Below are 13877 nucleotides of genomic sequence, written 5' to 3' on the forward strand. Positions count from 1 at the left end.
CATTGCCTGGGAAGTATGCCAAGTACCCCAAAAAGTAATATATTGATGACAAAAATGCAATGATTATGAATTGTGATGTACATTGGTACTAATAAGAATTGAATTTTTTGATAGCGTAAAGTAATATTTTTCTGGTGCTAGCGCTTAATCAATTTTAAGATTCATTTTCCACCAATTTTCGATGTTCAATTATTAAAATAATGCTTTAATAAAGCAACTTAAGAAAAATTATATATAGCAGCTTTAGTAACAGTAAACAGTGTACCCTTTCTATTAAAATGAATAAAAAAAAAGTTAGGAGTGCGAATTTACGCCTGTATATATCTTTTCTATAAAATAAGTGTACGAGCCAGTAGGTATATATATTTTTTTTATTATAAATGTGTAGATAAAAGGAATTTTTTTTTTAATGTTTTTTATATTTATTTAAAAATAGTAAAAGTGTATATAATATTTTTTTTATTTTATAAATTTGTGTAATAATTTATTTTTATTATTTGATTAGAAATAAAAATAATAAAAATATAGTAATAATTTTTTTTAAATATTATTATATTTGATATATATATATAAACTTTATGTTTAAATGTCGTGTGTGTGTGTATATATATATAAAAATTAAAGATATAAATATATTTATATATACTGTATAATTTAAAAAAATACTAGTAAATCATAAGGGTATGCAGAAAATATCCGATCCAATAAAAACCGACCGATCTAAAAAAAACCGACCGCCAAAAATTGGATGTCCAATTACTATTGGATCAGATCAAATGTAATTTTTAAAAATCCAAATTGGATCGGTCGGTTATTGGATGACCATCCGACATCCAATAAAAACCGACCGAACCGATCAAATTTCCATCCAATTACATCAAATACCTCACTGAAGCTTACAATAGGCTTGCACACATGGGATGATTAAAAAAATCATAAACTAAACATTACAATTAAATATTTTTATTATTGGATGAGTAATTAGTGTTCTTATAATTCAAATAATATTTCTTTTTTTTTAAAAATCAACCTAAATAAAGGTTTTAAATCCGATCCAACGGATAACTAATGGATGGAACCGAACCAATCCAATCATCCATTGGATCGAATCGGTAGGTTCAAGATGATTGGATCGGATCGGTTCCAAAAATTCAATATCCAATTAGATGATTGGATCGGATCGAATAAGCTTAAAAACGATGCCATCGAATGAACAGCCCCAGTAAATCAGTTAGTGTATATATATATATATATATATATATATATAAGCAAAGTCTCAAAGTCCACCTTCAAAGTCTTGCACAAGTCCAAGAAAAGAAAAATGGGAAGCTTTCCCTTTCTCTCACCCTTATCTCTTGTTACGATCATAATCGTCACAGCAACCCAAGGCGGAGCGGCGTTTGGTGTGCCTCTGAGCACCAAATCGAGATGGGTGGTGGAGGAGAGCAGCGGGCAGAGAGTGAAAATGGCATGCGCGAATTGGGTTTCGCATCCGGAGGCGGGGGTGGCCGAAGGCCTCAGCAAACAGCCCATCGATGCCATCGTTGACCGAATCTCGTCGATGGGCTTTAACTGCGTCCGCCTCACTTGGCCACTCTACTTAGCCACTACCAACGACTCGCTCGCCGTTCTCACGGTCCGACAGTCCTTTAAAAAGCTTGGTCTCACGCAAGCCATAGCTGGTGTTCAGGCCAATAATCCCTCCATCATCGACCTTTCCCTCATACAAGCCTACCAGGTAGGTAGCTAATTAAGCTACCCTTTGCAAAATTTCTCTCTTAGATTAATATCAGACTCTAACTGCTACTTGTCTAACTCATCACGCTTGCGTGTAGAGATATATATATTTATTTATACTATAGGTAGAAATAAGTTAGAAATAATATAGTTTTAAAGTGTAAATATTATTTATAATTTTAATAAAATTTAGTTTTTTTTAATATATATAAAATATAATGAATTATAATTTTATAATATATTTATATGATATATATATAAATTATAATAATATTAAAAAGAAATTAATAATATAAATAAAATAATAATAGAAAAAGTCAATAATGAAGATATTAGTACATATGCATCAACTATTTTTAATTTATAATCTCTCTCGTAATGTGGTGAATTTGATGAAGAAAAAAAGCTCCAATCACTTGATAAAAAATAATCTATCACATAAATTTATAAGATAAAAAATAACATGTATGATTTTATTATTTATAAACAAATATGATTTAATTATTTAAATTATCATAAAATATCATAAAAATGTCATATTTTAATTAATTAATTAATTTTTATTTAAATTTATATTTATGTTTAATCTAGTTTTTAAATTAAGCAGTGACAACAAAAGATTATATATTATATATTTAATATAATATTATCCTTGAATTTTAAAACTTAAGTTTGTGGCTAGTTGATAGTAGATTATATTATATTATATATTTAATATGATATTATTCTAATAAGTGAATTTAAGTTTAATTAAATTTTATTTAAGTTATAAAATGTATAATTTTATTATTTTTTAAATAATTATTATTGTAAAATATCTAAAAAAATATATTATTTTAATTTATTAATTTTAAATAAGTTTAAATCATATTTATTATCTAAATATAATAATTTTTTGTTAAATATAAGAATATTTCATTAAAATTAATAAAAAAAATAAAAAATTATTAAAACAAAAAATTTTGGTTATCTATACACATTTCGTATCGAAGAGATATAATGTGTGTCAACTAATTTTTTCGTTCTTTTTCATCGTTTCATAAAACATGTTCAATGCATATGATACGCCATTTGGGCTTAATTATATGCGTCCATTGATAATCAGATCAGATATCAACAAGACTGACTTGGTACTAGAATAATAGAGTAACAATACCAAGTTTCCACCATTAATTCGATCTTATCTTTTGTTTTCCTTGTTATTTAATTTATTTTATTTCTCTAGATCTAGTCATCTAGCTAGTTCTACCGCATTCTTATACCGCATTCTTATATGATAAAAATAAGAGAATTGCCAAGGGTATCATTTGTCAACAACACATGATGATGTCATAGTACTATTAGAATAGTTCAATATAAGGTACATCTCAATGTATTGTGTTATTAGTATAATTCAATATAAGGCACATCTCGTCTAGTGTTGTACGTGTCAACACTCCAGTGATGCTGATAAAAATAATAATATAATGTGTCCAACTATATGGTCACTGTGGTCACCATGTTTGTTTCAGAGATTTTTTTTAATGGTTGTCTCTTTCATTGAAATATATGTATTTATATGGTTGAAATATATGTATTTATATAGTGGGTCTCAGTTGCGTGACAAATTAAATGTTACGTACATTCTATCTACAATCTTAAACAACCATATATGTTGAATATAAATATATATATATAGGCCTTTGAAAGACGAGTTGATATTTTTTGTTTTAACAACGAATTCCATTTTTAAATGTTAATTACTCATAATCAGGATACTTTTGCACGATGTGTTAGGCAAAATAGTACTGTTTCAATATATATTTTTTTTTTGGAAAAGACGCTTCAGACAGACAATCACATACACTGTTAATATTTTTTAAATTTTATTGAAATTATTATAAATTTTTAATTCTTTTACTGCTATATATTTTAATTAATTTTTTATAAATTGGAGTACTTGAATTGAGACTTTAGGTTTAGATCTGATCTATCTTTGTGGAGGGCCTGCCTTCATATAATAATGTTTGACATTTGGCTGTAGTTGTTCAACCCGATCTAACTAAAGAGTATTTTCCTATAATAACTATATATCCATGTGTTATTTGGTTTAAGTAATGTTTGTAATTATTATTTTCATTTTTCTAAAAAAAAATACGTACAAATATACAGGCAGTGGTTTCTGGCCTAGGGAACAAGAAGGTGATGGTCATCCTAGATAATTACATTACCAAGCCCAATTGGTTCGACGACAATGGCTTCATTGGTGACAAGTACTTCGACCCTAACCTCTGGATTAAGGGTCTTACTCGAATGGCCACATTGTTCAAAGGCCTTAGCAATGTCGTTGGCATGAGCTTGAGGAACGAGCTCCGTGGCCCCAAGCAGAATGTGAACGATTGGTACAAGTACGTATTTTTTCAATAAATAATGAAAAATATTATTGCTCTTCTTTGTAATGTGAACGAAAAATCCTAATCATTATATATATATGTATATCACAGGTGCATGCAAAGAGGAGCTGAGGCAGTTCACTCGGCAAATCCAGATGTTCTTTTGATTCTTTCTGGTTTGAATCATGACAAAGACCTATCCTTCCTGCGAAATCGCCTGATGAGCCTCACATTTTCTGGGAAATTGGTTTTTGAAACTCATTGGTATGCGTTTACAGATGACAAGGCATGGGAAAGTGGCAACCCCAACCAATTATGTGGTACAATAATAAATAAGATCATGAGACAATCAGGGTTTTTGTTAGAAAAAGGATTTCCCTTGTTTTTGAGTGAGTTTTGGGTGGACCAAAACCAAAAGGGAACCAATATGAGTGACAACAGATACTTGAATTGCTTCTTAGCTTTAGCAGCTGAACTAGACTTGGATTGGGCTTTGGGGAGACAAGGTGTTATTGGGATGAATGAGGATTATGGAATCATGAACTGGGATTGGGATGATGAATCTCCAAATTCAAGTCTATTACAGAAAATCTCTGCTATCCAACGCCCTTTTCGAGGTATGTTAATGAAATCTCATGCAAATGCCTATTTTTTTTTTTATTTACTTAACAAGAATTGAAACTTTTATTTTGTGACTTATTGCACTTAATGATTAGAAGCTAAAGGTATTGTTAAGGGCACTATATTATTTGGTGCAGTATATTTTTATTAGTGTAGAATAATACTAGACTATATGAAATTATACCAATCACCTTATGTCTGTAGAAATATTTTATTAGTTGCTCGTTGCACACTTACGTGTCATAAGTGTTATTTTTGGACGCATTAACATGTGGTGAGTGAAATTGACAGGGCGAAGTCTTTCAGAAACTCGACCACACAAAAGCATATTCCACCCATCAACAGGTCTTTGTGTGGTAAGAAAATCTGTACATGATTCACTGAAGTTAGGTCCTTGTTCAAGCTCTGATGGTTGGAATTATACACCTCAGAAGACATTGACCATTAAAGGAACATATTTTTGCTTACAAGCATATGATGTAGGCAAACCAGCACGACTTAGCATAAAGTGCACTGAATCTGACTCAAAGTGGGAAACCATATCAGATTCCAAGTTGCAACTCTCTTCTACGACTCCCAATGGTGACACTGTTTGCCTAGACATTGACTCTGCAAATGAAGTTGTAACAAACACTTGTAAATGCTTAAGTAGAGAGAGTTCATGCGACCCTTCAAGCCAATGGTTCAAACTCGTTGACAGCACCAGAAGTCCATGACTAGTTGAATCTAATTTACTAAGACGAATCTGATCATGGTGTTGCCGTTTGAGGATTCTAAATACCACAATGTGAGATAAAAGTAATAAGTCAAATATGTAGTAGGGCCGGCGATGACATTCTCTATCACATTAGGTCCTGTTTAATTTTTTGGTATTAAATATATATTTTAAATAAGAGTAATCATTTTTGCATACAAAATATGTGCTCAAACATTACACACAGTGTCATGACAGTTTAGTCTAATCAATCATATTTATCAAAACTGAGACCCACTATTTTAAAAAAGCAGTGTCACGTCAATGTATGTAATACTTTGGTGCATATTTTTTGTGCACATATCATTACTCTTTTAATAATTATATATATTATTGCATATATATAATAAATATTGTGACATTTTATAATGTGTGTAGTTGTATTTTGAGACCTATTTGGATAAATAGACTCTAGTGAGGAAATGTCGCCCCACACCTACTGTGGGAAATATGCCGGGTGAGAAATAAGACGGAGTTGCATGGATGGGGACGAGGAATGTAATCGATCTGTTGACATCTCTTACCAAATAATAGGACTAGCAATTTATATTATCATATCATGTTTCAGGTCAACATGATTATGACACGACACGATTACGACATAATTAAATAATGTGTCATAAAATATAAACACGAATACGACATATTTATAAATAGTTAACTGTGACACCATACATATAACATAGTATTTAAACATGTCATATTTAGGTCGTGCTAACCTTACATAACACGTTTACATTTTGAACTTACTTATAACTTATTTAACCCATATAAATAAAACAAATTCAAACATGTCATTTTAACTCATATAACACATATTTAGATAAATAGGTTACATAATAAACCTAATATTAAAAAAAAATTGTATACAAAAATAAAATATTATATAGTCATATATATATAGTAATTATATATGTAGGTTAGAAAATGGGTTAATTTTAGGTTAACTAGTTTATTAATTTTGTACTTAATCGTGTTAAATAATCAATTTTGAATTTAGCCGGTTTACGTGATTTTGACCTGAAATTTAATCGTGTCTGTTGTCCGTGATTTCATCATTGGACACATGGCAATCATTAAAGAAGTAATTAGGCCCCTCGGGAGCTAATGAAGTCTTGTGGAGCTCGCCTAGAGCTCCTCAGAGCGTAGACTCCTCCTAGCGCATTATGATATGTTTCCAGGCGTGAATGTCTTCAAGTTAGGCCACGCCCCAAGGACATCCGTAATGGTGGGGAGCCACCTGCCACAGGCTTGACTAATAATGTGGGGAGCACCAGTTTAGCTGTAATGCCCTGAAATCCCTAATGCGGTTTAATGGCTGGATTAGTAGGCCGGGAGGGCCATAACTGTTTAATTATGTCATTAACTGATAATATGCATGTTTATGTGAATTATATTATAATATGATGTTAAATGCATGCATGTGGGTCCACATTTCATTACAGGGATGTTTTGGTAATTTGGCCCGTTGAGGACGTAATTATATATTTGTATGCATGTCGTTGACATATTGTTGAGACCACATTATAATGTGGATTTGTTCGAGCTATTCGGCATGAGACGATATTGGAATATTAATTAGCGGATTAGTCATAACAGGTTTAAGTTTGGGGCTCGGGGTGAGTCTCGGGGTGATTTTAATGATTAGAGCGTTGCCGGGAATTAAAGGGTAAAAGGGTATGAATTATTGGTGTTTGAGAATATCGAGAATAGCGGGAATTGGAGAGCGTTAATTATGATTAATGAAATAGGTGAGAAATGTCAATTTTGCCCTTGGGAGCCTTTAGAAATCCTTATTTGACCTAGGGGTATTTTGGTCTTTTCACCCCTAGGATAGATATAAGCCATTGAAGGTTGTAGAAAGAAGAGGAAACATAGCATAGAATAAAGCTTCTCTCGCACCTATTTTTCCTTATTTTCTCTTTGGATTTTTGAGCCTAACTTGAGGATTCAAGCTTGGGAAGTAAGTCTTGAGAGCTTGGGAGTGTGTTCCACCATTGAAGAGCATCATAATCTGAGCTTGAGGTAAGTTTCTAGCCATTAAATTTCCTGGTTTGCTCGGTTTTAGCTTTGGTTTTCAGTTAAGATTTATAGGTTGGATGATTGGTTTTGTTGGGAGTTTTTGGCTAGGGTTCTTGTGGTTGTGATGCTTAGGGCATGTGGGGATGCTTTTTGGGTTCATTTGGCACCAAAAATGAGGTTTGGAAGCATTGGAATCGAGTTGGAATTGAAGGAGTCGAAGAAGGAGGTTTCAGGGGAGGATTTGGCTGGGTGTAGCGCTACAGCGCCCACTAGAGGGCGCTATAGCGCTACCCAGTGCTCTGCTGGGCGGTTTGGGGTTCTAAGTATAGCGCTGGGGCGCTATTGAGCAGCGCTGTAGCGCTACTCTGTTCCTCCAGAATCCCGTTTTGAGTGTTTTTAAGGGTTTTTGGCTCGGGGTTTCAATCCTTAAGGCCCGGGATCGAATCTACTCATTGTGTGGGCATGTTTCGAGGTCCCGAGAGTGGGGTTTAGGTTAAGACCCTTTCATTGTTGATTTTCATTAATGGAGGTTATAATTGGTTATGATTAGGTAACCGCTAAGGAATCAAAAGGTCGATCGTTCTCAAGAGTCGTTCTTATTATATTTCTCGCTCGAACCAGAGGTAAGAAAACTGCACCCTGTGTATATGACATGCATGATCGTAGTTGAGGCATGTTGGTTGATAAATGTGGACATTGATTGCATAATAAATGCTTAGCAGAGCTTGCTTAATTGTGTATGGCACTGATTAGTCAGGGACGGCACTGGTCGCATATTACTGACTTGAGAGTCAGAAACGGCATAAGCGTCCTGAACGTAGGGCCGATTGAAGATTAGATCTAATCAATATCAGCGTTGAATGGCTCTAGAGCACTAATGCTGGACCAACCCTAAGGTCGATGAATCTTATGAGCGCTTGACTAGTCTAAGCTAGTTACTCAGAGTCAGGGCCAAAGGCCTAGGTGACAGCTTGTCACATGGCTAGGGAATGGAATCCCACGGTTATGACTTTATGGTCATGAGGTAGGTTATGTTGGTGACTAGTCATCATGCACCTATCCTGTTTAAGCTAGTGAAAGGATCACTTATTTCTAAAGCCCTAGTGGCTATTGGGAACGGAACCCACCTTAGTGACTTTTCAACTGTCGCTCATCTGTTTTGGACTGAAAGTCCTGAATGATTATTATGATCATTGTTGATATTATATTCGTGCTACATTGTGTTTTCTTGCTGGGCTTTGGCTCATGGGTGCTATGTGGTGCAGGTAAAGGGAAAGAAAAGCTCACCCAGCCTTGAGTGGAGAGCTTAGGTGGTGTTGTGTACATATGCGGCCGCTTGACCACCACGGCCAAGGAGTTCTCAGAGGAACTAGGGGGTTTACCCTATTTTTTCCGCTTAGGACGGCGGGTTGTAAATTTGAAATAGTAAAGACCATTTTGAGTTGTAAATAACTTGTAAATGTTTTTATGGGCCCATGAATAGTTTTATGCGTTAAATAAAATATATCATTTCCTTTTGATTGGTTTTCCACCTTAGCCTGTTAATAACACTTAGAAGCACGTTTTTAACCAAAGGACTCGGGTAGCGAGTTAAATTTCTGGTTCACCATTCACCGTAACTGTTCTGGGGTAACCAGGGCGTTACATTAGCCCGGTGCTCTGATACCACTTGTAACAACCCAAATAATTTACAAGACTAATAATGCGGAATATAATAATAATTTTAACCTTAAAAAAGACTAAAAAATTCGTATAAAAAACTTTTAAAAACAATAATGCTTTAGTTTGGAAGTATGCACATACTTAAAAAGTGATTACAACATTATAAAGTTCTAAACATCCAAAATACATAGCTCAAGATATGTTCTTCTAAAAGTAAGGCATATTTTTCAAGTGTAGATTTCCCACGGTCGGACCACATGTATATTTCCACAATGCAGACTCCAACGCTCACTACTCTGTCTTACATTTCAACTTACCTACTGTAATGACCCAACTATTCTAGACTTTGGACCATTAATAACTACTATACACAGACACTAATCTTAAGAAAACATACATATGAAATAACCATAACTTTATTTAAAAACTGTAAAGTAAAGGTTTAAAATACATAAAAATTCATAGTAGGATATGGGATCCCATTGTTTTGAAAATAAAATAGAGCATAACTTAAATCTTAAATAAAATGGTTTCAATATTAAGTGCTGAAATACATAAAAATCATAATTTAAAAGACTTAAACAACTTCATCCTCGAATCGTTCACGCAGTCCACCGATTTCATTCTCCTTCAATACACATTCCCAAGCTGCCAAGAACCTTCCCGCCGCCATAACTATTTTCCTGCACATATAAACATAAAGGAATGAGCCTAATGCCCAGCAAGGAAATTCTACTACAATCATGAACATAATCATACACATTATGAACATATATCATATACTATAACACATAATATCACAATTCTAACCCATGTACATGGTGACTATTTGGGGTTTGCTAACTAAGAAACTATAAGCCTCGAACTATAATGAGGTTTGCTAGTTAAGCAACTATAAGCCCCAAAATATAACTATTGGGGTTTTCTATATAGCAACTATAAGCCCCAAAACATAAATGTGATAGGGTTTGCTATATAACAACTATAAGCCCCAATCATACATATATCATAACACATAGAAACATACTATAGCATAATCATAACACTTTTTATATAAACATATATCGCACAAGAACTACCCTAGTTTCCTTACCAAAAATACCGGGATGATGAGAACAAGGCCGGGACTTTGGAATCTCCTAAAAACCATTAATAGAGAGGTGAGTATTCTAAAAGAAAAGAGATGAAATGAACTAAACCATCGAGTAGATACTTACCAATAAGAACCTCAAGTTCAAAGAACTTAGATGCCTAATCAAGAATAAAGAATACTGAGTTAGGATTTGAGTAGAGAAAAACTATAAAACTAATGAAACAATACTAAAAGGAACTAAGAATAGGAATACATTTGAATACTTCTATGACCGAACTACACCTCAAAACTGAAATACATTATGAACCTTACTTCCCAAGTGTTTAATAAGCTTATATGATAAAGCTTATAACTCCAACCCAAGTGTTTAACACTCTAAAGTAATCCTAGCAGCTTGTAGGCTCTGAACTCAGCTTGATGAATGAAGAAATGGCTGGGTACTAGGTCCTATTTATAGAGTTCAAGAATGAAAAAATCGTCATTTAGCTTGAATAAAATAATGGCTTTTTAATTAAAAAAAATTTGAATAATCGTTCAGCAGAGGCTGAAGACTCGATCAAAAAGATTATGGACTTATCAAGAGGTTAAGGATTAAAATGAGCTCGGTTTCAAAATTGTTCAAAAATCATGCACCATAGCCAATATATCGCCCATGCTAGGTGATATATTGCCTGGGTTGATATACCTGAGGCTCGTCGAAGTTGTCGTGTGAAGTTACGTGTTTTCCGTATCCCCGTATGGCGATATATCGCCCCCTAGAGCTGCGATATATCGGCATACGCTGAAATATTATACACGTAATTACACTTTTTTAGCCTAATTTGAATTAAGTAAACAGCCTTGACTAAGTCCTTTAATGATTTAAAAGCTGCTGGCAGACTCTAGGATTTTCAAATATTACTCTTAATAAACTATTCCAAAAAAATACTTAATTTCTCATTAAACATACACATGACAAGTGTTGTTATCTTATTGGGTCTATCTAAACCTTATAGTATAATAAATATCATCTCCATAATCAGTCATATTAAGCAAACCTTAGGTTATGATTAATATTCTTAAACTATAGGTTAAACTTATAAAATCTACAAGTGTTACTACGAGTGTCCAACTAAGTCCCGTCTTGAACCAAAATCCATAGTAATGAACATACTACAACTACTACTAGCTATTACTATTACTACTACTATCTAACTAGCTAAGTAAAGTTCTTGGACTCTACACCTACAACATGAAACAACTAAGTAAGCGAAAACGCTTAGTAAGATCAACCCATCACAAATAACATCAATAAAGACAACCAAACCTTAGTCATAATAACAACATTCATAAATCTAACCAGAATTAGGGTTCCGGTATAACCGGGCCCTAAACATAAAATTCAAGAGCGCATAAGCATCCTGGCAAACTTGTTTACCCCAATAAGGCCAAATAAGCATTTTCTCTCAAAATACATATTAGGATTCTTTCCGAAATTTTTTATTTAAAATTCTCTCATAGCATTCTTAATATTCCTATGCCCAAATTAAATGTTTTTTTCATAATTATTTATATTTCAATATTAATTATCCGAGATTTTACCTGTGTAAGGATTTTGTTTCGGTCTGGGAACAAAATTCTTAGTTTGACCAAAAGTCAATTAAATTCATAATAATGCCACATCTTAATTTGAACTTTTATTTTCAAATTGTAATACAACCCTAGTATGATATATATTATGGGAATAAAATCTCAATCCGAATTGTTATTACTATGTGTCCAAAACGCAGGGCGTTACAAGGATTAAGTTACTATTTTGATTTGTTTTACAAAATACGGATCTGAAATATCATTTAACAAAATACAAAATCTGATCAAGTATTTCATAAAAACAAAATGGCCCAAATTAATATTGGTTATTTCTCTGGTGCACCCGCCAAAAAGGGGCACACTGATGCACCCCCCTCCAGTTTTAGGCTCAGGAAGTATTTTATGTGCTAATTTTTTTTATAGCCGTATATATTGTAGTTATTTAGAGCATCATGTGAATTTTTGAGAAATTATGAATAATTTACATTGTCAAAATCAAGGTTCAAATAGTTTGTTGCATGCATGAGTATTTTTTTATGTGTGTGGAAAGTAATTTATTTGAATATTATTTTCGACACCGTAAATTATTCAGAATTTCCTGAAAATTTGCAAGATGCTCTAAATAACTACAATATACACGGCCATAAATAAAATTTATATTGAAAATACTTCCCAAACCAAAAATTAGAAGTGGGTGCCCCAATGTGCCTTTTTTGGGGGGTTGCACCAGAGAAACACCCAATAATATTTTCCTTAATAAAAATCTCAATTGACTCAATTATTTTTCATAATTTAATATTAGAATCTTGGGATGCATGGAGTTATAGGCAGAATCATTTTGAGAAAATCTCTGGTGCACCCTCTCACCAATTTTTAGCTCATAAAGTATTTTCAGCACAATTTTTTATGTCCGTATATATTGTAGTTATTTAGAGCATTCTGCAAATTTTCAAGAAATTTCAAATAATTTAATGTGTCAAAAAACGAGGTTCAAATAGTTTGTTGAACTCGTGACTGTGTTTTTTTTTTTATGCGAATGGAAAGTAGCTTATTTGAACATTGGTTTCAACACTGTAAATTATTCAGAATTTCCTGAAAATTTGCAGGATGCTCTAAATAATTACAATATACGCAGCTATAAAAAAAATTGCATCGAAAATACTTCCCAAGCCAAAAAATGGAGAAGGGGTGCACTAGTGTGCCCCTTTTTGGGGAGTGCACTAGAGAACAACCCCTACATTTTTTACTCGACAAAAAAATAATAATACATTTTGGGAAAATTTTGGTGCACCCCCCAAAAAGGGGCGCACTGGTGCAACCCCCTCTCTAGTTTTTTATTTGAGAAGTATTTTTTGCACAAATTTTTTTTATGGGCGTATATAATGTAGTTATTTATAACATCCTGTAAATTTTCAGGAAATTCTAAATAATTTGCAGTGTCGAAAAAATGTTAAAATAGTTTGTTGTACGCGTTAATGTTTTTTTTATGTACGTAGAAAGTAACTTATTTGAACATTGTTTTCGACACTGTAAATTATTCAGAATTTCTCGAAATTTTGCAGAATGCTCTAAATAACTACCATATAACACTATTATAAAAAAAATTGGACTGAAAATACTTCTTGAGCAAAAAATTAGGGAGGGGTATACCGGCGTGCCCTTTTTTGGGGTGCTACCCTATTTTTAAGTACATTGTAAATGACTTTCTCTTATTTCTCTCTTCTACTTCACTCCACTACTCTTTCTCTCTCTCTCTCTCTCTCTCTCTCTCTCTCTCTCTCTCTCTCTCTCCTTTGACCCTACTTTTCTCTCTCATCTTATTTAAAAAGGGAAATTTGACTATTGATTCATTAAATAGGGTACCATAACAAAAATACCCTACCCACTATATACATGTCTATTTGATCCTAGTATTTTCCTAAGTTCCAAAAATACCCTTGTCATTTGTTTCCCACTTTCTCTCTATACTCTCTCGGTCTTTCTCTATTCTCTCCCTCACTCTCTCGGTCCTGAAACCAAAATCTCTCACTCTCATTTCGCATTCACT

General features: G+C 33.1%; 1 protein-coding gene across 1 annotated transcript; it reads left to right on the forward strand.

The window, feature by feature from the left end:
* Nucleotides 1-1251: 1251 nt before the first annotated feature.
* Nucleotides 1252-5853, forward strand: LOC133822607 (glycosyl hydrolase 5 family protein-like). Its single transcript, XM_062254996.1, has 4 exons — nt 1252-1738; nt 3889-4124; nt 4221-4726; nt 5022-5853. Exons 1-4 carry the CDS (start codon nt 1322-1324, stop codon nt 5444-5446), a joined length of 1584 nt encoding a protein of 527 aa, XP_062110980.1. The 5' UTR covers nt 1252-1321; the 3' UTR covers nt 5447-5853.
* Nucleotides 5854-13877: the final 8024 nt, after the last annotated feature.

The sequence above is a fragment of the Humulus lupulus genome, chromosome 3, assembly GCF_963169125.1.
Source record: "Humulus lupulus chromosome 3, drHumLupu1.1, whole genome shotgun sequence".
In the NCBI taxonomy this organism is placed as follows: Eukaryota; Viridiplantae; Streptophyta; class Magnoliopsida; order Rosales; family Cannabaceae; genus Humulus; species Humulus lupulus.